The sequence below is a fragment of the Lissotriton vulgaris genome, chromosome 9 (assembly GCF_964263255.1).
Source record: "Lissotriton vulgaris chromosome 9, aLisVul1.2, whole genome shotgun sequence".
NCBI classification, from domain to species: domain Eukaryota; kingdom Metazoa; phylum Chordata; class Amphibia; order Caudata; family Salamandridae; genus Lissotriton; species Lissotriton vulgaris.
In genome coordinates this window covers 958,543,466-958,570,072 of record NC_141697.1, presented here as the reverse complement: position 1 = coordinate 958,570,072, position 26,607 = coordinate 958,543,466, and the positions used below count along the sequence as shown (strand labels likewise).

Below are 26,607 nucleotides of genomic sequence, written 5' to 3'. Positions count from 1 at the left end.
AGTGGTATTTTATCTAGCATAGTAGTCATCAACAGTTGAAAATCTGTGTTTAACAGCGTTATTGGGAAGGAGGATTTAAATTCCACAGAATTTTTCCTGACTTAGGCATAAAGCTGATCTCCATTTTACACTCCAGAGCTAGCAGTGAATGGTTAAACAGAGTTGTCAGCAGGCCAAGCAGTAGAACTGCATTATCCCCACAAAAGTTTCTTTTCAGCCACAATATCCTCATATGTGCTCACCCTGCTTCTCCTTTAATAGTCGCTTTGAATGCATCCCAGTGTTTGTGCAGGTGCATATCTTGTGATATGTTTTCAGGCATACAGTTGAGTATGCTATGTCTAAGTTCTTCCCTTCGGACCGGGGCTCTAAAATAGCACATCTATATTTTCCAGGGCTCTATATTCTGATCTGCCCTCCTCCCATTCTTTTTCCAACATAGTTTGGTCCGATATAGTGGCTGCTACCATCTGTTAACCAAGCAATCTCTGTAGCATCTTCCTAGCTAGAAAAGTAGTCCATGCCAGTGTAGGTTCTATGAACTAAGGAGTAGTCCATCATTGCTTTACTCATGTATTTCCAGGCATCTATCATTCCCTGCTCTTTAAAATTATATTTTAATTTCTTAGGCATAGTTTTGTATGTGCCAATGCTTGAGCTCACCTATCTAACTCGTAGTCCCAAACCAAACTGGCCCACCCTCTCATGACCAAGGGGCCAGTCATCTGCCAAATATAGCTTCTAAAATGCTTGTGGGGAGATCATCCTCATGTGCATAGGGCCATAAATATAACGGAATGTGTACATCACTACCTATAGGATAATGGTGAAGATAACAATGTGACTATCTAGGTTCCTTAAAAGGCATGGGATTCTCCCATATCAAACGTCCTTTAAATAATATTGCCACCCTGCTGTTTTCGTCTTTGCTGATTCCCAGAACTGGTAAGGTAAGGGTCTATGTCTCATGCAATTTGTGTCTGCCCTAAGATGGTGGGTTTCTTGGAAGATGATTACTTCGCAATGTGAATGTGGAGAAGGCTGGACTGGTTACCAGGCGTTTTGGTCGGCTGCCAAGCTGGGGCCCGATTTTACTGCTGTGGGGACTGATTTATGTTGATGGTGACCTGCATTTACTTCTAAGTTAAGAAAGCAAAACAAATGATTTTAAAGAATACTTTAAAACCATTTGGTTTTCCATTCTTTAATTAGAAAGGCCCGGTAACCAGTCTTGCCCTGTATGTGGAATACACCTTGGAACCATGCTTCTTTTGGTAGGGATGTAAAAGGTCCCTGGCATCGCACAACAGTAGCTTGAATTTCCATGTGACCTCTGCATTGTGCCTCATAAATGCACCTGCTATTGCTGCTATAGTATGTAGCTAAAGAATTAAGAAAACAATTCCTCCAAATCAAAAAACAAAGCATGTGAACTTAGATTAAAGAGTTTGAGAACCCAGTATCTCCTGGGTACGCGGCCCATGCAGCATCACCAAGGCCTCGGAGATTTAATCCTGCTATGAACTCTGGGATCAGTTCTCACTGACTCCGGTGGACTCATGCTATGCTTTAGTTTACTCCTTACTTTCTACTCCTTTTTGCCCCTGCCCATCAGGGGGCATTTTTCTCCCATGCCTCTCTGTGTTCTTGGGCATTATTTGTAGTTTGGTTGACATTTTAAAACCATTAATACACTATCCGTCACTTGTATATAGGTTGTAGTGTTGAGCCTCAGGCCCACATGGCAGCAAATGACTGATGCAGACACAGGGTAGTACAGGACTATAACTGGCCTCCAGCATGTGCGCTCGGCCTCCTTTTATTGACCGGGTCACCTGACTTGTGACGCCGGTGGTGGGTGGGTGTATAGTGTGGGTTACACTTTGCAAACGACTAGAACATATTAAGCAGGACACTACATAGGTGTTTGTCACCGTCTCCCATCGTACATGTCCATATGGGTCCGCTGAAGGTACTACACATTGCCTTCGTCACAGACAATCCCTTGATCGTTGTCTCTGCACTCGGCTGCTCCCAGGCTCTGGCTTGAACAATGCTTCTTTGTGAACGCGGGTCTGTGTCTGCCAGGCTCGAGACTGGGCACCCTGCATCAGATGTCTGATTGCCTCCCTCATCTAGCATGAGCTGGTTCATGGCGTCAACTGGTGACTGGATCATTGTCTCACTGCCATTTCTTTTGAATGAATTCAGCCCATCCTGGAACAACCTTCAGTACCTAATCTGTTTACTGCTTAATTTCTGTATTACTTGTTGAAAATCGGCAGCTTTGCCAAAGTGACAGCTGCTAAGTCCCGTAAGAGAGACACTTCACTGCCTTGGAAGTGATGAAACTTGCATCCTCTTGCTCTGGCAGGGGCAGCTCCTCTGTTATGGCGGAGGTGCGTCGTCCCCCCTGCTGAAAGCCAGTAGAGGCGAAGGACAAAAATAGAATGATGATGAAACATTTTTATTATTGTTTTCTTTTTAGCCCTGCAGGCTGCGAACCGAGGAAGGGGCATGGCCCCCCATACTGACACTGCAGCACAAGGGAGGAGGGGGAGTGGTGGGCACTGCCAAGTGTGCATAGACGGTTCGGCTAGCCCTCTGGTACTGGCCAAACTGTCAAGTGCACTTAGCCTTTCTTCACCCAAGCTGTGTTGTACAGCTGGGTGGAGAAACCAACATAGGCTCCCAGTCCATGTCTGAGTGCCGAACCGAGCTGCTCAGACCAATCCCTGAAATAGTATTCCCAGCATGTAAGCAGCGCTGTGATTGGGAGCCTGCACAGCATGCAGCTGTTTCTGGATGGGATGCGAGGATCGGGACCAAGGAGGCAGGTACGTTTTTTATTTTCTTTATTTGTACTTCTTTTTTTTGTGTGGTTACCTCTCCCCCAACCACTTCACAATACGAGTGGCCGCACCTGCGCTCTGGCAGTTATCTTTTTTTTTTTTTAGAGGAAAGCTCACCAGCAGGGCCCGCTCTAGGGTGGTCGACCAGCTCAGCCTCACCAGGTGCTCACTTCAGGGGGCGCCGAGTTTGCAAGTTTACTTTGGTTTTAAAAGCACCTGCTGCCGTGTTCCTTGACTCCAGCAATTCCCGTCAACAATACAAACGTCAAGATAATGTTCTTCCTGGAGTTAAGGTTTTGACTGATCATAAAATATCATAAAGGGTTAATATGTTTGCTGCAAAGAACATGTACCACACAGATCACAAAGTGCATATAATGCAAATAGGTCAGTGGGTTACAGCTTTTCTAAGAGACATCCTTTTGTTACTTGCAATTTATAAGTTAAAATCCTAATATAGAACAGTGAATTATTAACTGTCATCAAAGAACTGCATGCACTCTGCAAAGTATAAATTAGAGCATAGATTAATGTTGCAAAAAGGGTTCATTTGGGAAGAAATCAATCATTATTATTAAAGCAGACCCCAAACTATGGTGTTCCATTTTAAATTCTGAGTTTGTGCTTCTCAAGACCAAGCACTCTTAAACTATACTGCCTTTCAATATGGTTATGTCACTCCTACACCTTGTTCTCTTCTGGTTTATGTAGCATTTCCTATACACTCATTTACACATGCATGATTGATTGTCTCTGGGTAATGTGTGTGTAATGCAAAGTGCTCTGATACCCTGCAGTGGTATGAGTGGCACTATACAACTAAATGCATTTGAAAGAGAGTGGTTATGGAGACTCGAGGGGCACTTTTAAAAGATGGTGGTGTGGGAATCTGTGGCAGAGGTGATGGGGGGACGCCAACAAACATTCACACCAGCCACCACCAGCGCTAAAGCCAGTCCTGCTTACCAATTTTACAACTATTGACCTGATTCACAAAGGGCCTTTGCACTCGTGGCAGAGACCCTGCATTAGTAGAGGAGTCTCTGAGTCTCCTGAGATTGCGCCACAGTGCTGTCACTCTACCAGGACTGCGGGCCGCCGCCACCAGTGCACTGCCCCTTTGTGAATCAGGCCCTTGGCCTCTTGCTGAGGCATTAGAATCATCCCCTTTTGCCCACGCTGTGTGTGCACTTAATAACTATGGAGTCAAACACATCTAGTCCCAGGGTGGCTCGGAATAGATCTGCAACACAAGCCGCCATAGTTGTTCCTTTAGTGCCCTCTTTTAAGTGGTTGATGCGTACATTGCCCCGACGTGATCTATTTTGCTAATCTTCACATTTGGAGGTGAGCCATTTAATTTGCAATTTAATGAGACAGATTGTGGTGGTGGTGAGGTGCTCCATTTCAGAAAATGTTTTCAATTGCATCTGTGTTTTCCAGCATTTGATTGAATACTGTCATGTCCGCCGTAATGTCTGCTATTTCCTATCAAAGCTCATTTCGTAGCATACTTATATTTTCAGTTATCGATTTTTCAGTGTCTGCTCTCAGTTCTGCATGGCAGGCATTGAGCTACTTGTTTGTTAAGATTCCAGTATGTTTTATTGCTGCAATGGTTGGGCCCTGCATGGGCAGTGAACACTGGTGAGAGCCTGAGTGTAAGTTTATCTGTTATGTTGCAATGATGACATCCTAATGTTGAAAGATATATATGTGTGCCACAATTACAAAATTGTGCACCTGGTGGCTTGGCTCCCTTGTGCATATTATATTAATTATAAATCCACCATGCACTTAGGAGGTATGCACTGTGAGAAGTTGGCCTGGTATATGTTGTCCACTATTCTAGTGGGCACCTTGCACCAGTCCAATCTACCCTTATTGATGGGGATTGTAAAGTCAACCTTCTAGAAAGCTATCCTAGGGGTAGCAATGGTGAGCAGTCTTCAGGCTAAGACTTCAGAGAGCAATTTAAGCTAGTTGTTTTACCAATTATAATCCCTTGAGTACCAAATGAAAGCACACCACACAAGGTATATATCAAATATATATGTATTTATTCTAAACACAACCCCTCTGGACTCTTTATGAGGTCAGAGGTAAAAGTACAATACAAGGAACTTAATTTGTATACGATAAGGGGGCCGAGGAATCGCTGGGGCTTCTAGGAACAACCAAAGGTTAGGAAGTAAGAGGCCCACAGGAGACGCGTGCAGTGTCTAACACAGCCGCGGGTTACCATTGACTTTCTATTGGAAACGAACAAGTTACAAATTTACAATTTAAGGACACTTCTAGGATAACTACGATGGAAACCTTTTAGACTTAGACACTTGGAGGGCCAATACCTTTGAGACTACCAGAGTACTCGTGTTACCACACCCACGGAAGCCAGGAGCATAGATGTCTTTTAGTGTCGGGTTTTGTCGTCGATTCCAATGGAGAGCTGCGAAGAAGTGCTGCAGGCGACCAGAGGAAAAGTGTCTGGGTGGATCCAAGGGTGGATCGAAGATCTGAAGAACCTGAAAGCAGAGGAGACAGAGTCTGGGCCACTAGCCAGTAACCAGGGCGGCGACAGAAAGATGCCACCAGATGTCGGGTGATTTCAGGTGAAAAGGTGAAGCTTGTCTCTTCAGCCGTGGTCCAGAAGGCGTTGACGATAACCAGGAGCTGAATTTGAGTTGTACCACAAAGGATCTAGTTGACTGCTGTGTCGGTATAGGGATTGGACCCAACAAGCCTTGGCAAACGCAATCCACGCAAGATGTTGAGATCGGCTTTGGTGCAGACCAGCAAGGTCTGGGGAACTTCTCTTTTGAGGAGAAGTTGGAGCAAGCCTGGAGCAACTAGGAAAGCAAGTTTGATTCAAGATTGGTCTTCTTTGGGGCTCACTAGCCAACAGGCCAGGAACCGTGAACACGCGGAAATGCACAAAGCAGGCCCACGGGACAATCGTGGAGTGGTGGCCTCTGAGCTTCGGTGCAAATGGTGCTCTGGGCTGGAGCTTCAAGCACCCAACTTCGGGATACTTCGGGAAGTTGGTGCAGCTTGCAAAATGCAGGATGTCCAGGAGTTCCGGTCCCACGTCTCTCAAGTCCGCCACGGGTCTCAACTTTGCTGTGAGTGAAGGTCGGGTCAGAGATGTCTAGAAGTCCACATCCTGTGTCGCAGATTCTACGGGATCTGGCGGGAGCCTCGAAAATGCAGACCAGCAAAGTTGCTGTGGGTGCCTGTTTGAACAGGGTGGTCACTCCTTGACCACAAGGGAGATGTCTTCCGTCTTCCAGTCAAAATGGAATGTCAAAGGTTCCGGATATACGTTTCAGAGTTTCGTCCAGGGTAATCTAAAGTCCTAGGGACTTGGGTTCTAATCTTATAGTAAGTTTAGGGGATGGACTAACTCTAAGGTCCCTCCTATGGGTGGACTTGGGGAGGGGTTGGTTACACCCCTTTCGCTTTGTCCAGTTTCACACCAGAGCTGGGGCTGAGTGCCCCAGCAACCGGTTTGAACTGGGAAATCCAGGGAACACCTTGTGTGCCCCAGGCAGTGTCTGAAAAGAATTCACTGAATGCAACCCACCTGCCCCAATACACAAGAGCCTGTCTGGAGAGGTGCTGCCACCTCCCTGGACAGGAAACCTATTGTCCAGGCCTCCCCTGTTAGAGTTTCATCCAGCAGCAGTAGGGCAGACTCATGTCTGTGGCAGCAGAATCCATTTTGTGATGCTGGGGCTCTGTTTCACTTTAACCAGGTAAACCAGTAACTACATGTCTTCTCCCTCTAGAAGGGTGGAATGCTGGCCCCGCCACCAGGACTGGCAGGGGCGGTAGTATTCCAACGTGTTTGACACATTACACAGCATGTTTGGATAAAGCCAAACCAAAGTTAGCATTAACCACAAGGATTATAATGCACTTAAGAGTATGTGGTATGGCTATCATAGAACAGCTATAAGGAGATGATTCCAAAAGCTGCAGAGGGGCTCAGCTCATTCTAGGGCACCCTCTCAGATAAAACAAAGCACTCTACCTCCAGGATTGTCGAGGTCTGCCTTAGGAGTGTCTTATAGGTGTATATGTGTCTATATATATATATAGATATATGTATACTATATCTAAGTAAGGGGTGATTACACCACCTTGCCCAGGCTGTAAGAACAGACCTGTGGTGTTAGTATGGAAGGCTAACCAGGGGTGGTACAATACATGCTGCAGCCCCTGGTAGGCCTAGGTACACCTATACCCTGGGTACCTAGGGTACACTATTCAGGGGCTCACAAGGGTGACCCAGTAACCAATCTGGGATGTACCTAAAGTACATGGTATCAATTTAGAGAGAGAACAGCTAGGCTGTAGGCCTGATTAGCAGCACCTCAGCCATACTAAAGTAAAAAAAAAACAGAGAATCACAGCAAAAAGTGGGGGTAACCATAGAAAGCAGGCCCTACTCTCCTACATGCACCTCTTACAAGAAATGTAGTTGCATCACTGACCCACCGCGTCAGTATTTGCCACAATTTCCCCGGCTATCAGGTTTGTTCTAGCACCCTTCCAGAGGTGCGAGAGGTGCTCTGTTGTGCGTGGTCATTTATCCCTTCTCAACGCTGTGGTGCAAGCGACCCAGAGGGCTGGGATTCCCCGTATTGTTTGGTCAAGATAGGCTTGATGAGTTAGGAGCAGAAATGGTACACCCCGTCACTGTGGCATTACGCTAAATGATGGACCCCCTGCAAATTTTGATGAGGGGTCTTGAGTCTCTCATATCTCACAAATATACATTGGCTTTGGGCTGACTGGCAGCTGCCTGAAGGGCTGGGGTCTCTCCTGGAGGGTTCCGGGCTCTCCTGCACTGCAGGGTCGGCAGGGGCCTGTGTTATGCCCCTTCATAATCAAATAATTTGTGTCCAAGCACCTACAGTCTTTAGTCTTCATCCACAGGTGGGCACTAAGAGATCAGCTCTGCAGTTTCCTCACCAGTCTCAAAAGGAGTTGCCGCACAGCAAGAGCCACCATAGACCCTCACCCTAATGCTCATCCAGGCTACCAGAAGTTACATCTATACCAGGTCAGTTGGGCAGGCAAACACTTGGCCTCTTGCCTGTCCACCATTGGTTACATGGCCTCCCAAAGCCTGCAGCTGGCAGGCCCCATACCTCAGTCACAGACTGGGGCCACTGAGTTCCAAGCAGCTTGGCCGCAGGCTTCCCTGTCGCCTGTCAGAGGAGAAACGTGTCTGTGGGGCTGGCCGTCCCTCGCCACAACAAAACTTCTCACCAGCTGTCCGGGACTCTCTCCAGCAGCATCTAACACACCATAGGTCAGTCCTAGCCACTGATGAGCTGCATTTTCATGGTTGAGGACCTGAGTGACTGCTCAGTTTCCCGGTTGCCATCTTAAGGCTGAGTCCATCTGACCCTTTTATACAACTGATAGCAGAGTTCTCAAACGCACGCCCATATCACATTTTTTTACACACGCAACTCTGTCAAACACACACAGGGCTGGACTGAGAACCCAAAGCAGCCCTGGCAAATTTTGTCAAACTGCCCCCATTCAGTGCATTGCGAGTGTAGCGAGGGAGCCTGACCACTACGAAGCGGAGTAATGGAGGATCTCTCCCCCATGAAAACTTGGGGGAAAATGGTGCATTCTACAACACATTTGTAATTATATATTCAACTGTATTAGCTTTTAAACCATAGTAAATGATGACCTTACTGACTGTGCACCAATCTTTGTTGGGGCTCTTCGATGATTCCCTCACTATCACCCTCCAACAGTACCTCTTACCTCTCCATAGCCCCACTCTCACATGAATTACATTTGATTTATATCACCTCTCATACCAGTGTAGGGTGTTGGAGCACGTTACATCACGCCCACATACGGAGACAATGAATCATACATGTGTAAATCAGTGTATAGAAAATATTACATAAGGCAAAGGTGACTACAAGGTGTAGGATTCACATGTCATGCATACTGGTAGGAATTTTTTAAGAGTACCTGATTTGGAGATGCACAAACTCAGGATTCAGAACATAACAAAGGGGTTCTGGTTGAATTTAATAAAAAGAATGTATTTCTATCCAAACAAACCTCTTTTAGCAAGAACAGGATAATGAAAGACTGGGGGAATAAACCTAACTTTCTGACCATTGCCATGCAGCTCTTTGATGGCAGTTCATAGCTCGGTGTACTAGATTATGATTGTAACTTATGAACTGCACAGTAACAAAAGAATCTCGGTGACAAAAGCAGTAGCCCACTGAGCTATGAACATAAAATACTGTTCTTCGATATGTAAGGTACATGTTCTTTGCAGCATGCATATTAACCCTATGTGCTACGTTAGATTAGTCAAAACTGCCACTAGACAAAACTCCCATCTCTCTACAGAATGTACATTAATCACAAGAGATATCGTGACACTTTATTGTTGCCCCGAAATTTGCAAAACCGACCCTCACTAACAAAACCAGACCCCCACCTTTCCAGGCTCCGGGGGCAATGCCTGATGCCCGGTCCAGCCAATCCAGCCTTGAACATGCATTGTTTTTACACACGGAAACAATAGTGTTGTTGTGGTGATAGTAGCAGTAGTGGTGTTGGTGGTAATGTCACTGGTGATATTGGTGAGGATGGTGATAGAAATGGTTGTGGTGGTGAAAGTAATAGTAATGGTGGAATGGTGATGGTTGTGGTGTTCAGGATTCTAGAGGAGCTGTTGTGTGCTGTGTAGAAGCAAGTAAGGCATGTCAACAAGGAGGACAGAGCAGGGACCACAGTGGGCCCAGTAAATTGGTGATAGGAAGTTTGCAGAGCAGAAACCAATGAGCAATGGTAGCAGGAATGGTGGAGCAGATTGGCAGAATGGACCACTTTGAAGCCATTGCAGCACATACAAGAAACTCTGGAAGGAAAGAAGTTTACATATTGAAAGAAAATCTTTTACATTTGAGCGACTGTTTCTTCCAGATGTGGAAGGTGATACTGAGCAGGCAAAATGTTGTCACTCTCATTTGCTAAAGAGCAAAACACCAAATTGATGTCCTACTGGCTGATAGAATATGTGACTGGCATTGTATACAGGCCTCCCACTCTATATACTTTGTCCTATGGGCGGAAACAAAGTTTGTAAGACACTCCACCATAGCAGTGGCTGTACCAGACTGACCCAGAGATTCTTTTTCCATGGAAAATATTAAGAATATGATAATTAATTTTTAAGTTTATAGTAGGCTAGCAAATGCCAAAGCTGTCTCTATTGCATGCCTTTAAACTGGATATGCCCTGATTCCAAGTGGCAGTAAATGGGATTGCACACTGGGTCTTATATCATGGAGTGCAGAATTTTCATTTGCTGTCTCAGTAAGTTAAATGCTAGTTACCTCTTCAGAAACGTATAGGGTACACTTGCAGTGGTATGAGATATGCTCTTGCAGAAAGTGTCAGCTTCTCATAATCTCAGCAAAGAATAACTTGCTGAAGCTTTTGAAATGTAAATGGTTGGGTATGCCCATGTCAGTGACTGAATGTGAATATTTTTGGTCACAGCCTACAAATATGATGCCCTGGTCTGTATGTTACGCTGTTGTTCCCCATCGCAAATAGTGGGGTGTATAAATTCTTCATCTAATTGGTCGTAAGAAAGTTGGCATATATACTTTTATGGTCTGGCAATAGTGGTAGGAAAAAAGTAAACAAAAGGAGATGATGGACAGAGCGCTCAAACTTCTCAGACACTCACCCCCAGTCACAGATCTGGGTTGAATCTATCATCGTTCTTTAGCTCACTTTGCCACCCCAGTTTAGAACCAGCTGTATGCAAATCAGTCTTGACCCTGTGCCTCATGGGAACAGTCCAGATGTAACTGCCAAACCAGGTCTTCCCTGGACCTGAAACAAGAATTCTGGGAACGGTTTCGGGGTAACACTCCTCATCAGCCAGGCTATCTTGAATCCAGTGGCAAAGTGAGCAACCCAGATCTGTGACTGGGGGTGAGTGTCTTAAAAGTTTCTGCACTCTGTCCATCATCTCCTTGTGTTGAGGTTTGGCGGCGGGCGGCTGGAGAGCTAGAATCTAGCACCAAACTCTATGAGCTACCGGGCCCTCCGGCTGCTAGGTGTCGAGAGACCACTCACACACTCAGTGGCTTAAACAGAGGGTTAAAAATAGCATACATTTTGCAACTTAACATTTTGTACCCTAACAGAAGAGCTGCTTGTGCAACTCCTACTGGGCAAAGCAAAGTTAAAAAAAACACACTGGCCATCAGTGGCATGTGAAACATCGACCCTTGATCAACCTGAGGCTCGAACCTGATGGCACCTACACGGCCGCCAGCTCCCTGTTTGGGATGGTGAACTGGCATGCACAAAAGAGAGTGTCCATTAGAAAAGGCACTTCCTCTGCCCTTCCCTATCCTGAGCTGGACCTCGGCATAAAAGTCAGTGGTGAGAAGCTGTGACAGGAAGTAGATTCTTGTCTCGCTCTTCATGACAGGAGGTTGGGCGCCATCTTAATCTCAGCAATCCTAGGCCAGCAACGCCAGGGCCGCAGTCAATCTTGATGACAATCAGGTGCTTGCGGTACTGGCTACCCCGTGGCTAAGATTGGAATTAGGTTTAATCTCCGAAATCCAATAGTGATTTTCTTCACTTTGCAAACAGGTTAACTTTGAGGGAAGTGGAGACAATAGGAGCTCCTGTCACTCACAGTCGGTCTCCAGGGAAACTAGAGTGAGAGACGGAGAAGAGGGTGGGATGAGGGAAGTGGGGAGGGAAGGCCGGAGCTGAGAAGTGTGCCGTTCCGGGCTCTATAATTAGATATTGTTTGCATTGCCTATTGACGGTGCGCCAAACCTCCGTCCGTTTTAATTTGTTCTTTGATAGCTGCCTTTCTGCGGCTAATTGATTTGCAGGTTTGTCTTTCTTCAGCAGATTCGGCGCCTGCTGCGCCGCTGGTCCCTGGGAAGCAAGGTTAAACAGGTGCCAAGAAATCAGAGGCAACGAGGGGAGTCGGTGGAGAGAGGGATGGGGAGGGGGCTGCCGGAGTAGAAGCGGGGAAAAGGCCATTTTGTGGCATGTATTAGCAAACTGAAGAAGCGTTGAGCTGAATCATTCTTGCATCTGAATCGGGGCGCCGCCTGCGCTTCACGGAGCGCCCTGCATTCGACGAGGCGGTTGCGTGGCACTCACAGCCTACTGCTTCCGCCGGCGCTCGAATGCCATGATGCAAGTTCCATATCCGGTGTATTGGTTGTACTGCTCCCTAGTGCACCGTGCATGTGCTGGAAGTCTGCTGGTCGCAGTGGGAGATGATGGGCGGGGGCAGGTCCAAGAATAGCCTGCTGTGTAAAAAGAGGGTGGTGGGAGTAGAACTACTTTTTTGGCTTCAGCACTCTGCGACATGCCGCTTGGGCACCTGATGGTCGCGCCGTCCTGCGGCGGCCTACGTTCGCTTTATCGGCCACCATAGTCCTTGTTGTCGCTGAGCTGAGGTAGGGGAACAATGGAGAAAAAAATACGGAGGGGCCTGGAAATTAAACTCTGCCACAGGGGCTGCAAACATCAGCTGGCACTGTGTGCCACAGGGTTGTGTGGCCCCCTGCACCAACTGCTGTAGGCACAACGACCAAAGTGACCCTGATAATGACTTTATTACCATCCATGAGGGAGGCCACTTTACTAGGTTGCTTGAAGTCCCACTGCCTGCACTACTCATTGAAACACACCTCTGTTGGTATTCCTCTTTAATATAGAATCCAGTGCGCCCAGCGTATCATGCACAACAAATAGAGGGCCAACATATCACAAAGGTAACTATATCTAGGCAAGGTTCGGTTTACTATTCTTAACTCCACATTTATTTACCTTGACAAAATATATCTATCCATACCTACCTATATGCACTTACCTTCTCTATATTTTTGGGCACACTATTTTGGTAGCACAATGTTTCTGAATTTGATATTTCAATGTACAATCCCTCGATTTTGGCTTGCTCATCTCAACAAGCCATGCAATTTTTGCTCTTTTGAGAGCCTCGGAACCAAATGAGTCCTAACCAGAATGGTGGCTTTGAGTAACAGCAATATGAGAGGTTCATTTCTGAGCCTCGTGCAGGTGGGTACTAGTCAGCTGGAGAGCAGGCTAAGCTGCTCTTGATAATTCTGCACTTGCAAAGACAAACAAAAAGCAAACCTTTATTTAATCTCCTTACCCGTTCATCTGATCCTTTAGGTGTAGCCCCATTGTGAGCTGGTGAAAGGATTTAGTGAGACCGCATTTGAAGAAAATGAGTTATGAGCTTAATGGGGCTGAAATGTATTGTTTCTAAAGCTGTTTAATTCTTATGTCGACTGGAGGTTGCACTTACTCCAGTACCAGACCTTTATGTTTTGTCCTACCTGCTTTCACCCTTGTTTTATTCTTTGCACTTAACTTCCATTCCCCTTTTTCTGGTAGACACCTGCGGAAAGCCAAAGAGGCCTTTCCTTCTGAAGATCAAGTACAATGTGCTTAGCTCTCATGCTTTTGCCAGCAGCAGCAATGCTGAATAGATGCCCACTTAAGATTTCACGCCACAGGTGCAACACTAAATGTAAGTCGGTGTTAACAATTCCACAGCCACAAGTTTAAGAGCAGAGTTCTAAAGGCTCTTGAATGCTATAGCCCATGAATGTCTGTATTAGAACTTGCAGAGATCCCACCAATGTCCCGACCATGCAATGCCACATATAATTAAACAACAGCAGTAATATGAATGCCCACATATTTAAGAGCCAACCAATCTCTCAAATCAGGGACTGCATAGAGCTGGTCATTGACTGAAGGCAGTGAATGTCTGATGTTTGTCAGAACCTGAGCCAAGCCACATGAAATTTGTGAAGTTTGAGGCTACACATTTATGGGGCTGGTTACAATCTGAAGCTCAGGCTGAGCCCACAATGTCCTAGGACCCAGGAATGTGGGTGCCTTAGGAAAACCAATGCTAACCACTAGGCCCCTCCTCACCCCAGAAGTCGCCACCACCATGAAATCCATATACTCAGGGGTCGCATCGAACCTGTGCCCCCACCACGCCCACTCCAGAGGACTGCAGCCTTCACCCACAGGCTCAGACTCATTGTGAATGCCTCCACCTCTTCCATGACCTTCCCAGATGCTTGGAAATATGCAACTGTCCTCCCTTTGTCGAAGAACCCATCTTCTGACACTTCAACAGCCACCAACTACAGACCAATCTCCCTGCTACCATACGAGGCCAAGGTCGTGGAGAAAATCATCAACAGTCACCTCATGGAATGCCTTAATGACCACCAACTCCTAAACACCACTCATTCTGGTTTTAGACCCAACCATAGCATGAAAACTTGGAAACATAGCAGCCATCATCCTCCTGAACCTCTCTGCAGCATTTGACACAGTTGTCCTCCCCATACTCATCCAACACCGACACATCATCATAACCCAAGGACACGCCCTCCAATGGATCTGCTATTCATGACTGGAAGGACCAAGGTCAGTCAGTCTGGTATCGTATACTATAACCTCAAGCTCATCTGCGGGGTTCTGCAAGGATCCTCTCTGAGCCCGACCCTCTTCAACACATACATGATCTCTCCTGTCATCATCTTCTACTCTCATTAATCAACGTCCTTTTCAACCTTGACAACATACAACTCATTCTCTTCCTCTGGGACAAGAGGCCCAGTACCCAGATCAAGTTAAATGCCTGCATGACTGAACTGGCCCACTGGATAAAGACCAACTGTCTAAAGCTGAACACTGAAAGTACCAAAATTGTGATTGTCAATAAGAGCATGTCGTAGAAAAACAGAACAGGTGTGTGGAGGGTCGAGGGGAATTTTTACCGACCTGTCTGCTCATACCCCTTATGACAATATACAATACACAAAAGAGCAGACCAGGTCTGAAATAATGCGTGGTTATACCAGTCGCCGCGGCGACACATAGTGCATGAGTAGGTGAAGGTTGCTGTCAGCATATAATCATTGATAACACATTTAACAGAACTTGTGTAAGCAAAAGCCTAAGCAATTCCCATCAGACCACCCTTTATGGTGGAATTAACGTCATGTGGGGATTGCTGAACATTCCGTCCGACCATGTAGTGCCGGTGTTGGAATGGAAACCAGTGATGTAGTCATAATAAACATCCCAGTGTGATGCTAGTGAAAAAGTGCAGTGCTGAGGTGATGGTGATAGATAAAAATGGCTACGCAGACTCAGAGGAGGGTTTTAACAAAAGTCCATGTGCCAAGAGTTAAAAAGGAGCCATGTAGTAAAAATGCCTACTGGCACAGTGCAGAGCGGTCGACATGTTTCAGCCATAGGGGCCATTGCCCCGGCTTTCTTCAGGACCTTAGGACATAGAGTGGCTACTGCACTAACATTACAGTGAAAAAATGTACTACAACACAATACAAAAGTTATTCATCTACCAGGAACTTCAATACTTGGGTGTCCACTGGAGGGAGATCAGAGTGTTTTCTTCCCAGCTTTGTGTGGGTGAAGACCTCACCTCAAAATATGAGCAAATATTATTTGGATGGCCATCCAGAAGGGTAGTAATGAGTTGGGTGAGTGTGAATACTCTTTTGAAAAGACATCGGAAGTGGTAAACCTTTTGGCCACCCTTTCTCCAGCCACAAGCATGCTAAAATGTATATTGGATAGCATCATTGAGTACAACGAACTCTGAACTTGCTACAGCTACCCTTGAAAACTTCCTGTTCAACCTGTGGGTTTTCCCCATTACATGTGGGAAATTGTGCTGTAAAACAAAATGGTTCACAACGTTTTAAATACATTTTCTTGAGGTGATGTCTCCAAACAAACCCTATTGTAGGGGATCAGACTTCTTACATTGCTTAAAGTGTGCTTTATGAGGCTGGTTTTAAAACCTTTTCCAGGACAGCTGCAGTATCTTTAAAGAGTGGTGGAATCCTGCAAATTTCCGCACTCTGTTTTTAACTAAGGGGGGGCGGGTGGGATTGCCAGTTGGGTTGCCAGATGGTTCAATCTATTGTGTTGTTTGTCTTAATAAACTTCCTTGCTTCATTGCTGTGGTTCTTGAGAATCCGTGCAATAATCTTGCAATGAGTTGGAGGCCACACGCGAACAGAAAGAAGACGTTTTAGCACAGAGATGAAGAGACAATAGTGATAAAACTGGCCAGTGGCATAAATTCCTTCATGAAAGTGGAAGTAAATGGAAAGTGTGGGCTTGAATATTTTCTTTTTGGGCCTTTGTATGAACAATATTAATCAGTGTCACAAGAGTTAGCCGAACAAGATGGATGATCCAACAGTTAATGTGATCAACCCCAGTGCCGGGTTCCTCTCCGTGACTCCTATGTCTCTGAAGTTCATGAGGATTTTCGCTCTCCTCAGCACCCTCCATGAGCGCGACAGGACCAAACGCAAGCTGAAGCTATGGGACGTCTCACCACAGAGACCCCTTAACTCTGCTACTTGAATGCAATCGGATGCTCTGCACTGCATTACTGGTGTGTTAAGGAAATCCGTCTTTTGTATTGATAAGAACATTAATCACTCACCACACTGACTAGGCTGTCGGGTACAGTGTGTGGAAGAGAAGTTTAAGATCAGGAGTTTGAGACAGATATTTCAGCAATGAGTACACTGTCACCATGTGATCTTTGCCTTACAGTGCACACTACTGTCAATGGAACCTGAAAATGTTCCTTCAAAAGATGACTTAGTAGTAATAAGGTGGATTTTATATAAAAAGGAAGAAAAACAAAACAAAGTAAATTAAAAGGAGAAACACACTTGGAAAACACCTTCTGAGCGGGATCATTTAATCAACTACAATATTTTATCCTGTCCAACATGGAGTTCGACTTCGCAAACAGACATTTTCCAGACGCGGGTGGTTCTCAGCTATCATTTTGTCTCCGAGCTTTGTACCACAGACGAGCTCACCACCCATAGATTGGAAAGAGTGGATTAAAATTTTCAAAAGCTATATTGAAGCTTTGGATTAGCTAATCTTTTGATTAGGAAAGAACATCGGGCATAGAAGGAACATATGACGCTTAGGTGGTTCTAATGTTCCTAAATTAAAGAATTGTATTGCCACTGGCAAAGAATGCAGCTAATGTAGAGAAAGGGGAAATTTTATCTGAGGTGTAGATAGGGAAATAGAATCAGGGTTGTGTCAGTCGAAACCTACAAAGAAGAAACATTTGACGGACTGCTCAGTGTAGAATGGCCAGTTGAGAAAAGAGAGAAAATTGAGTTTAGTTTTTCAAATGAAAGGGCCAAAGGATACCATGATGGCAGACACAGGTTAATTGTACACTATAATAGACAAGAACTGTTCAATGCAATGTGGCCAGCAGTCCGGTAGAACCTTAAATATATTATTACCCAAGATTATCAGGGGCGCGTCATTACTGTTTTTGAGTACATATGGACTGACATCACATTTCAGGAGTGTGTTTGAGAAAAGGGAAAGTATATGAAGCCAAGAGTGCACCACTTAAATTGGGATGGGTTTGTCCTTATGACGTTCATATCATCATAAAGCTGAGAGGCCCGAACAAGTAACGGAGTGGAACACATCAATGGAGAAGACATTTTGTTGGGTGCTAAGAAGGTATTTGAAGGAAAGCTAGGTGTATTAGAAGGGTTATGTCCATAAAATAGTATTAAATGAGGGATCAACATATAAGGCTGGAAGAGTACCTTTGGTCAGAAGAGAAGAGGTGAAGGGTATAGTAAGGGAAAGGGTACACTATGCAGCATGTAGCTATCACCAAACAGGTTTGTGGTAGATTGAGATTTGTCTTTAGCTTTGCCGCCTAAATCAGAATATTGTCTTGAGCTGTTTTGCACTAGCAACTATCACTGAGATGTTGTTTAACGGGTGGCAAGTACTTTTTTCAAAACTGGATTTGAGGAGTGCTTAATATTAAATCAGGTTTGTTTGCAATCCAAAGCTGTGACAGACTTCACATCTATCCAAGGTGTGTTTCAGTTAATCTAAGTGCCCTTCAGCCTCTCGTCAGCAGCTAGTGTACTTCAATGTACGATGAGAGACAATTTCCGGGGGTGGGGCGGGGGGGGGGATATTTTAGTATTTGAAAAGACCATCTGGTCCTATAACAGGAATTAGATGAATTGATAGTGGTAAGGATGATATTCAATAAGGAAAAATATAGATTTTTGGAAGAAGAGGTTGAGTGCATAGGGTACACCATTTAAAAGGCTGAGTGAGACTTAAGGCAGATCTCATGATCGGAGTGCTATTTCATGGTACAAAACCAGGTTGAGACCCGTCATGGGTTTGATTGAATATTATGCAAAGTTTATCCAGGATTTCACCACAAAAGCTGAATAATTGCACATTTTGTTAGAGAAAGGTACGTTTTTTGAGTGGAGAAGTAAGCAACAAAGGGCTTTCAATGAGATTGAAGACTGAATTGCAAAGGAATTGCTCAGTAGCTGAAACAGAGGCATTTACGGCTGCTTGCAACATTAACCCCTTCCAGGCTCCTGACGAGCTGGGCTCGTCATGAAGTTGCCTCCTACCAGGCTGATGACGAGCCCAGCTCGTCATGATCACTGGACTTTTGAAAATTCCAGCACAGGAGGAAAATATCACTAGCAGCGATGGTGTTAAATATCTCATCATGTGTATATGAGGTGTTAGGATTGTGATAAGGACATATCATAGGCCCTTATTAAAGGTGTTGCAGTTAGGTTGAGCGGACAACTGTTCTGCATGACCACCAAGGTTGGTAGCCAGATTACGGAGTATTACGAATGGCCAGGAGATGGTTCCCAAGTGGGAACATAAGGATAATTGAGTCACGGTGAAACTGGGTAGGTTTGGAGTTGGACTTTCTATATATAGAGTAAAGGTAGTAGGAGGCTGTTGTGGAGAGTTGGAAACATTGAACAAGAGGCAAGTAGCTTTGTACTAGAGAGGTTTAGAGTGTGATGGAGCAGAAAGAGAGGGTGATGGGTGTAGAGGACCAATGCTGTTGTTAGATATTGAAATGAAAGTGAATCTCATTGCTGACAGACTCCTTGCAAGAGGAAGAGGAGTGAAGCGTGATGTAGGTGAAGGAGATTGAGACCAGAACGTTGAGTAATACAGAGGAAGATCAGAAAGAAATCTTGCAGAGTTGGACTCATTGGGGAGTCCAGATCACCCCTGAACAAGATGTACTCGTAAGTGGCAGAGTGACTACATTTGGGGTAGATCACAAAACTGTGGGGTGTTGGTATAATGAACAAAGTCCAACTTGCAAAAGTTGTGCTCTACACTACGAATCTTTTATTTTACTTGGGTCTTTCTATGTATTTGACAGTTTGACTTTGTAAATTGAGGGAAAGAGGTGTGCTGTATATTTAAAGAATGGTGGTAGTCTGCAAGGTTCTATGCTCTGTGTGGCACGTGGCATACTAGTGTGGGATGCTAGCGTGGGAGGCTATGCTAGCGTGGGATGCTGGCGGGGGATGCTGACGGGGATGCTGGCGGGACTGCTGGTTACCACTATTGGATTGCTTGTCTTCATAAACCTCCTTGATTCTTCATTGTGGCACCTGAAAATCTTCGCACCAGCTGCTCCTACTTCCTGCTCCAACTCTGATCACAATGCATATTCAACAAACAATACATTAAGAAGAGCAAAACTGGCGTGCAAAGTTATTTCTCCCACTCCTCAGACTACTCTGCCAATCGAGGGTGGTAACTGGTAATGGAAACACCAGCTTGGATAAGCCTGCTTGCCTTCCGTCAGCCAGACACAATTTTATTGTACTATTCGAACAGGAAGCCCATTTGAAATCAAAAGTGGGGTGATTTGTCTGTGGGCCCAAATTTCACTGCAATGTTTATCCGGAGTAATTGTTGCTGCAGAAAGATCACCCTCTTACCGCTCCTTTGCATGTGTCTTGAAGACTAGGCAGAAACGCAGACTTTTCTTTAAATTTAGGAGCCTATGGCCGACTTTATTCTGAAGCAGAATGAGCTCACACAACATACCCTCCGACTAACAAGCTTGAATGACGTACCAAGCACAAACATTAAACACCTAACACTTCCCCCATCCTCCAAACAACTTAACCTTCCGTTTTGCCACTAAGGCCCCAACCTCCTTTTCCCCAGTAAACATGCTTAAACCCGATCTTTACCGTGCCATTGACCTCCCCTGGGACTACTGGCCCCTTCGACGTTTCTTAGCGCCTGGTCCTGTTTTACCTCAAACTCTGGTCTTGTGTGTCGGCTTCAGGTCAGTGCTGTCCATTCTGTTGTCCCTAACATATTTTTTTCTCCTCTATTTGTGTGGTCTGAAACATTCCCCGCTAAGTTGTTTTGCTAAAATAGTCATTTCTGCACAAGTTCCAGCGAAAATCAGTACATCGCATAAGTCTTAATGAGTTCAGCTTCCAAACAAGTCGGTCTCCACCTATTTGTGCTGGCCAGGTGGTGGGCATGACGCATTCCTTTCTGCGCATGCTCTACTGATGAGGTTGAGGCCGCCGCCGACATGTGATCACATCATATGTCGCCCCCTCATATGTTTTCTGTAAGCTCCAAACTTCCCTGACGGAAATGACAGGTCTGCCTCCTTCTCCTCCTCCAAGGTTCAGCTCAGATTTTCGTCTTATCTCCTGACTTCAACTGCGTTATTGGGACCGTGGTGTTAAGGTGGGTTAAAACCGTGAAGAAATGGAGTGAGTGCAGTGACTGTGCAGGTAATACAGAGATCACTGCTGCTGTTCTGAAAGGCCCATCTCATAGGGCGGAGGCATGTGCTGCAACCGTTTCAGCACCATGGACAGAGGCAACTAAGCTGGTTTTCTGCAGCTAGGAGCAGCTCAGTGGGCACAAACGCTGCATTTTATTGTGGCATTTGATAGCGCTTCATACTCTATTATGGGTGCAGAAGCACATTTTGGACTTGCGGCGCTACAACGTGGGGGAGTGTGTGGTCGGCAGTGCTGCATTTTTTGTAATCCTATGTGGGAAGGGATTCGATGTTGTGAAAAGGTGAACAGACAGGAGCGCCTATTTAGTCTTGGATCACAGTACCTAGTAATGTGATGGATAAGGAGGTGTGAGATGTACAAAATATAATTAGCTGGTGGTAGTCATTTATCCTGCTGGTCCAGTACTACTTTTGATTATTTCTACTATGTTAAATGTAATGTTTTACCAACTTAACCCTGGCCGTAGTTTGCGTAGTAGCGCTACGCGTAGCTACGTGAAGTGCACTTTGCACTACGCACGCTATGCGAACTGCGTAGTGCGGGAGGGAAATGATGTTGGCACTGATTGCACAGTACCGGGTGCTTGTCCACACTGTGTAATCATTGCAAATAGCATCTTGCACAGTGCAAGCGGTCATTTTCAGCTGCTCGAGTAGCTTTGTACTTGAGCGGCAGCTTTCTCAATGCAGACTGGTAGTTTCTCATCATGAGCATGCACTACCACTTGCAATGAGAAACAAAAGTCTCGGCGGGATGTGGATTTTGCTCGCTCGCTGTCGCCAACTAGACGTTGAGGACCGCTAGCAAGCAAAAAATGCCCGCTACGCGTTTTTGCATTGTGCTACATGCAATTTGCGTAGTGCGTAGTAGTGCAAACTACGCACGCTCCGTGAGCGTAGCGTAGTACTACGCCCAGGGTTAACCAGGATGGTCTGTGTTGTAGGTAGCAAATGCATCCGCTACCAGGGCCGGACTGACTACTGGCAGTTTGGAATTCTGCCGAGCTGCTGGAACATTTTACTGCAGTGGGGCTGATTTTGTACATGGACACATGCGTATACTTCGAAATAATGAAAACAAAACAAATTTTGTTTAGTACACGCAGGTCCCTATAAAAGAAATTAGCCCCCCAGCTCAGCAGCATTCAAACTGCCCAGTAGCCAGTCCGGCCCTGTCTGCTACAGTTGCAATGCTTCTACATCCGGCTCCTAGATCTGTTGTTAAATGTTCCCCAGTCTCAAAGTGAGGTCCCACTGTAAAAGCTTTTTCATCATTGGTTAGTGGTTCTGGGAAGTTTCACATCGGTGTAACCCACATCATAGCACGTTTTTCTCAGGCTAGTTCTGCCTTGGCGGGCACGAATTGTGCCAGACCCTATTAGTAAAATGTGCTACACCAACATGTATGAGTAAGACATTATTGACGACTTCTCAAAGGAACCATGAGCCTCTGTAAACAAGATGTCTACAGTCAAATAAACAAAGTGATCACTCGAAACCGTTCAAGCAGAAACAACCAAGGGAGCAGAACTCTGATTCTCATGAGTGGGAGAGTAGAATGAAAAAAAAAATCCAGTATTTGTGAAGCGCAAACAAAAACCCAAGGGTGTCAAGGTGCTGGGGCCGTCGTGAAGATTAAGCGAGCTATTGCCCAGAGTCACATGATACTTGGATAACGTGTGCCGGCACCAGGGATTGGTCGGTGAGCCCCCATGTTCCAGAGTGAGGTGCCCTGGCCGCTGTGCCACACCTCTTCCCGAAGATTGTTATAAATGCATAAGGTGTTGGAAAGAAATTCAAAATAGTGACCTAAAATGGGCAAAAGCTTGTAGGGAAAGAATGGCGCAGGTTTGTGAAAGGCTAAAGGTGGAGGAGAGCCAGGAAATGCAACAAATCATCTGCACTAAGAGTGAGCTGAAATCTATTGGGAAAGAAGTATCCAGAAAGTCTGATATGGGCTATTTGGCAAAGAAAAAATCAGTAGAATTTATGATGAACTCTTGGTCAATTGAAAACTGGTTTCCCTACTTAGATATCCTTCCAAATCGCTGTTAAGCAGGAGATAGTAAGATTGCCGATTGGGATCAATCCATGGTTGATAAATAAAGATCTTAAATCAAAAATCATAAAGGGTGCTGCAGGTGTATCCTGGGCACCAAAGGAGATTTTGTGCATATCCTCCTAGACTGCCTAACATTATTAAAACAGCGGAAACTGTGGCTGCGCCCAATATTTTTAAAATACGATATAAGAACAAGGCACATGCGGCCAACCTATTAACAGAAATGCCCACTATCGAGATTGCTATTGCCCTAGGAAAATATATAAAGGTGGTCCAGAGCCTTCTAAGAAGCCAGTAGTAATTTTTAGGATTTTATGAATTTTAAACCAATGAATTATATACCTGATCTAAAGCAAAGGAAAAGTGGTTTAATGTGATAATAAGTTTTATTATAAGTGCCATTTTATTGGTGTTGGTTTGTAATTTTTAAGGGTGTGTAAGAGTTTTAATCTATAATGGAATATTTTGTACATGTTTTATCACCTTTTATGAGAATATTTTAAACTTGTGGTATTGCCTCTTGCTCTTGTTTAAAGATTACGATCATAATAAACATATCTTTGACTTGACTTGGCATAAGGTTTTCTAAAATAGTGTAAACAACATGTAGATAGATTTCTTTTTAACGTAAGGTACAAGTGACCTCTTTAATGACTAAGGATGTTGGCCGAGCATGACATCCTGGTGTATAATCTATTGCGAAGATTGACAGACATTGCACCTTCCGTCTTGATTTTAATATGCATATGGAGACAATCAAATTCAGAAAATACACCTATACCGAGGGAGAAATCTATATTTCTCTGTTTTAAAAAAATATATATATTTTAAAGTGATGTGGACAACCCCTTGGGGTCATTTAAAGCAGCGTTCCTATCTCTTCATCATTAGGATGGCGTACATATATGAGATTTTTGAGTGAGGGATTATTATGGGTAGGTGACTACATGTTTTCTAAAGGAGGCAAGCCACTAGTAAGTTGAACTAAGTAAGGTGCATCGTGAGTTTCGGTGTTTGCTTCTTGCAAAGCACTAAACTCTGATTAGTGCACAAAGCCTTTCGACCTGTGCTGGTGTGTTTTTTCTCTGTGTAGTTTGGCAGAGATTGTGAGCAGGAGGCGATGCGATGTGTTTCGGCCACCCTCACATATTTCATTTATATATTTTATCTTCCCAGAGACGCTTTAAGGCATGGGTAATGTGGGCAATTGCCCAGGGTCCCATTTTCCAATGGCCCCTGGGAAAATTAACTTTTGCTCTTTCGACTCCTTTCTATTTCTGTATTCCAACCATTATCATGTAATTTAATACAAAGTGGGACTTCGGAGAAAATAAAAATAAAATTCAAAGATGTTCCAACGCGAGCCCTCAAAATGTTTTGCTGGGTGCTCCCAAAATCCTTAAAATTACACTGCTTCCATTGTGGCCCACCAAGAGCATAGGCTTTAGCTCGAAGGTGAGCTGAACACAGAACAGGTACCATATCGCACATTGGGTGCAGTGTCACAATTTGCACCATTTCGCACCCTTCACTGGGTGCACCTGCCGAATACCAGGAAAGGAAACCTAATAACAGTAATAAATGCCCCTAGGGCTCGCATGAAGCCTGACATTTCGCGCCTGTGATGGTGAGAGCGGTCTGTAAAATACAGATTGAAATAAATATTCACACCAAGCACATACGGTCCAATTCAACAAGCCGTGAGATACGCACTGAATGTGCACTACATATGCGGAGGTGCATGGTGAGTGTGCCCCGGAAGGTCTCCCTGGACAATGGGTCCCAGGAAGTCGCCCACACAGCTGGAAGAGTCAGTGAAAGACAGAGCACCAGTTGCCATAAGTCGTGCACATTCAGTGCATATCTAGTTTAAGCTTGTTTAATTTGACCTAAACTGCTTGGTGTGGATATTTATTTCAAAGTGTGCATTTTTCTCTAGGTATATTTTGAGCATGCTTTCTTTCCTAGGTCTTTGCAGCAGACAGAGTCGATGACGAAATAATAGCATACGTACATCTGATTATTTTGCCATATGATTATGCTATTTTCATTACAATCTCAGAAGCAATTATGGGTCGATGTCTTATGAACTTTGCTATACCATGGTTAAATTGTACAGGTTTTGATGATTTTCTTTTCTATAGCCACTGTCATGTATGCTTGTACTTTATATGGCTGTTTACACCATGTGTGTTGCGAATACCCCCAAATATATTTTTATTTATGCAGTTTGCAAAGTGTTTATGATAACTATCCGCCAGGACGGTTCACAGTCTAGTCTTTCTGTGTGAACCATTATTACTGTATGTTCCACCAGCGTAAGATTATCCCTTAAATAATGTCATGTTTTCACTTTAATCATTCTTTGACACTGCCAGTGTTTTTCCCAAGTCTGCTCGCCACAGCTGGGAGAGGCTGCTAAGTAGAGTGAACACTTTTGGAAATTGAGTCAACTTATTTGTCATTTTGGTCTGTATAGTTATGGAAATTCTTTTAAGAGCTGTACAATCTCAACAAGGTAGTTCGGTTTCTTTGCTACTGATCATGATGTGACCAACGATTTCAGTCCTGATGAACTGAAGGCTCACACCGCTCGATCCGGGCAGCTGAACCGTCTTTTTAGGATGCCTCCTTTAGTGGAGGCTTGTAAGATGATTACGCGGGGATCCCACCTCATCAACATTACTATGTGTAATCACGTCTAACTGTTAAGACCGTGTTAGGCAGAGCTGATCAGCTGTATATTTTCCACCACAGTATAGATGTTTACCTGGTCACCCTCACTAGTCCTTATTTGCACCATTTCGGCACACTTCACTCCATTTTTAGCAGCAGATCTGCGTGGATGAATAAAATGCTCATTTTATGCATTCCTAGACTAATAAACTCAGCAGTCTCAAACGAGAACGAAATAACCTCATGATGGATTTGGTTTATGCTGTTGGTTGAAGGTTTAAGATTTTTGTTCATAATGCACTGTATTATGATGGGGTGCATTATGTCCCTCTCACCTTCCCTTTGCACACAGTCTTGTTATCCAAGAGTAAAGTCTAATGACAATCTGTATTTGGGATGGGACTTTGCTTGACATGTAAGTGATTGCTGTTGTTTCTGTACAGACGTGACTTTGTAGCCTAGAACACCGTTTGGCTTAGGCCCCTTTTCACCTCGGTAATATCTAGTATTTATGTCACCTAGGATGATGCGGAAGGAGAGGATGTGGAGAAGGAACCATCGAACTCTCTGAAGCTCGACTTCAAAGAAGATGTCCACTTCAAAACAAAGGTCAACTACTCCTACGCCGCGGTCCAGATCCCCACCGACATCTACAAGGGCTGTGAGTGGCTGCTCTCCCATGCATAGCAAGTGCATAAATATAGCACACAAAAGTGTCCATGATATATAATATGTACGCACATGCTCAAAGTTAAAAGATTGTTTTTGTTAAGCATGAATGTGATATGCAGGCTACTTATTTTCTCCTTTTCCACCAACTTCTATTGGCTCACCAATCTATAATCAGTTGCGAATTGTTAAGGATAAAAAGAAAAACCAAAGGAAATGATGGACGGAGCGTTGACAATACAAGCACTCACCCCAAGTCAACTGATCTGGGTTTAATCCATCACCGTTCTTTAGCCCACTCTGCTACCCCAGTTCAGACAAAGAAAACAAGCTTACTGGCATTCAGTCTACTCTGTTTTGTAAGTCAATACCATTTCAAATATCTCCCCACAATGATGATGTACAGTGACTTAATTGTAGGTATTCACATCTGGACTACACTCTGTCTAGAGCAAAACATCCTGTCTTAATGGAGATATTGAACTTCCCCCAGTTGTCAACACTCACAAAACTCAGTTTCATATTGAAAGATCCTGGATTGTTACCAGTGGGGAGAGCGAGGTATATGA

At 44.7% G+C, this 26,607-nt stretch overlaps 1 protein-coding gene across 1 annotated transcript in view; it reads left to right on the top strand.

Moving 5' to 3' along the window:
- Positions 1–26,607, top strand: part of LOC147692612 (voltage-dependent calcium channel subunit alpha-2/delta-2-like) — a 1,295,379-nt gene that overhangs the window by 1,137,459 nt on the left and 131,313 nt on the right. Inside the window, exon 6 of the mRNA XM_086939541.1 lies at positions 25,892–26,030. Within this exon, the coding sequence (XP_086795667.1) occupies positions 25,892–26,030 (139 nt within the window). The remainder of the gene's footprint in view (positions 1–25,891; positions 26,031–26,607) is intronic.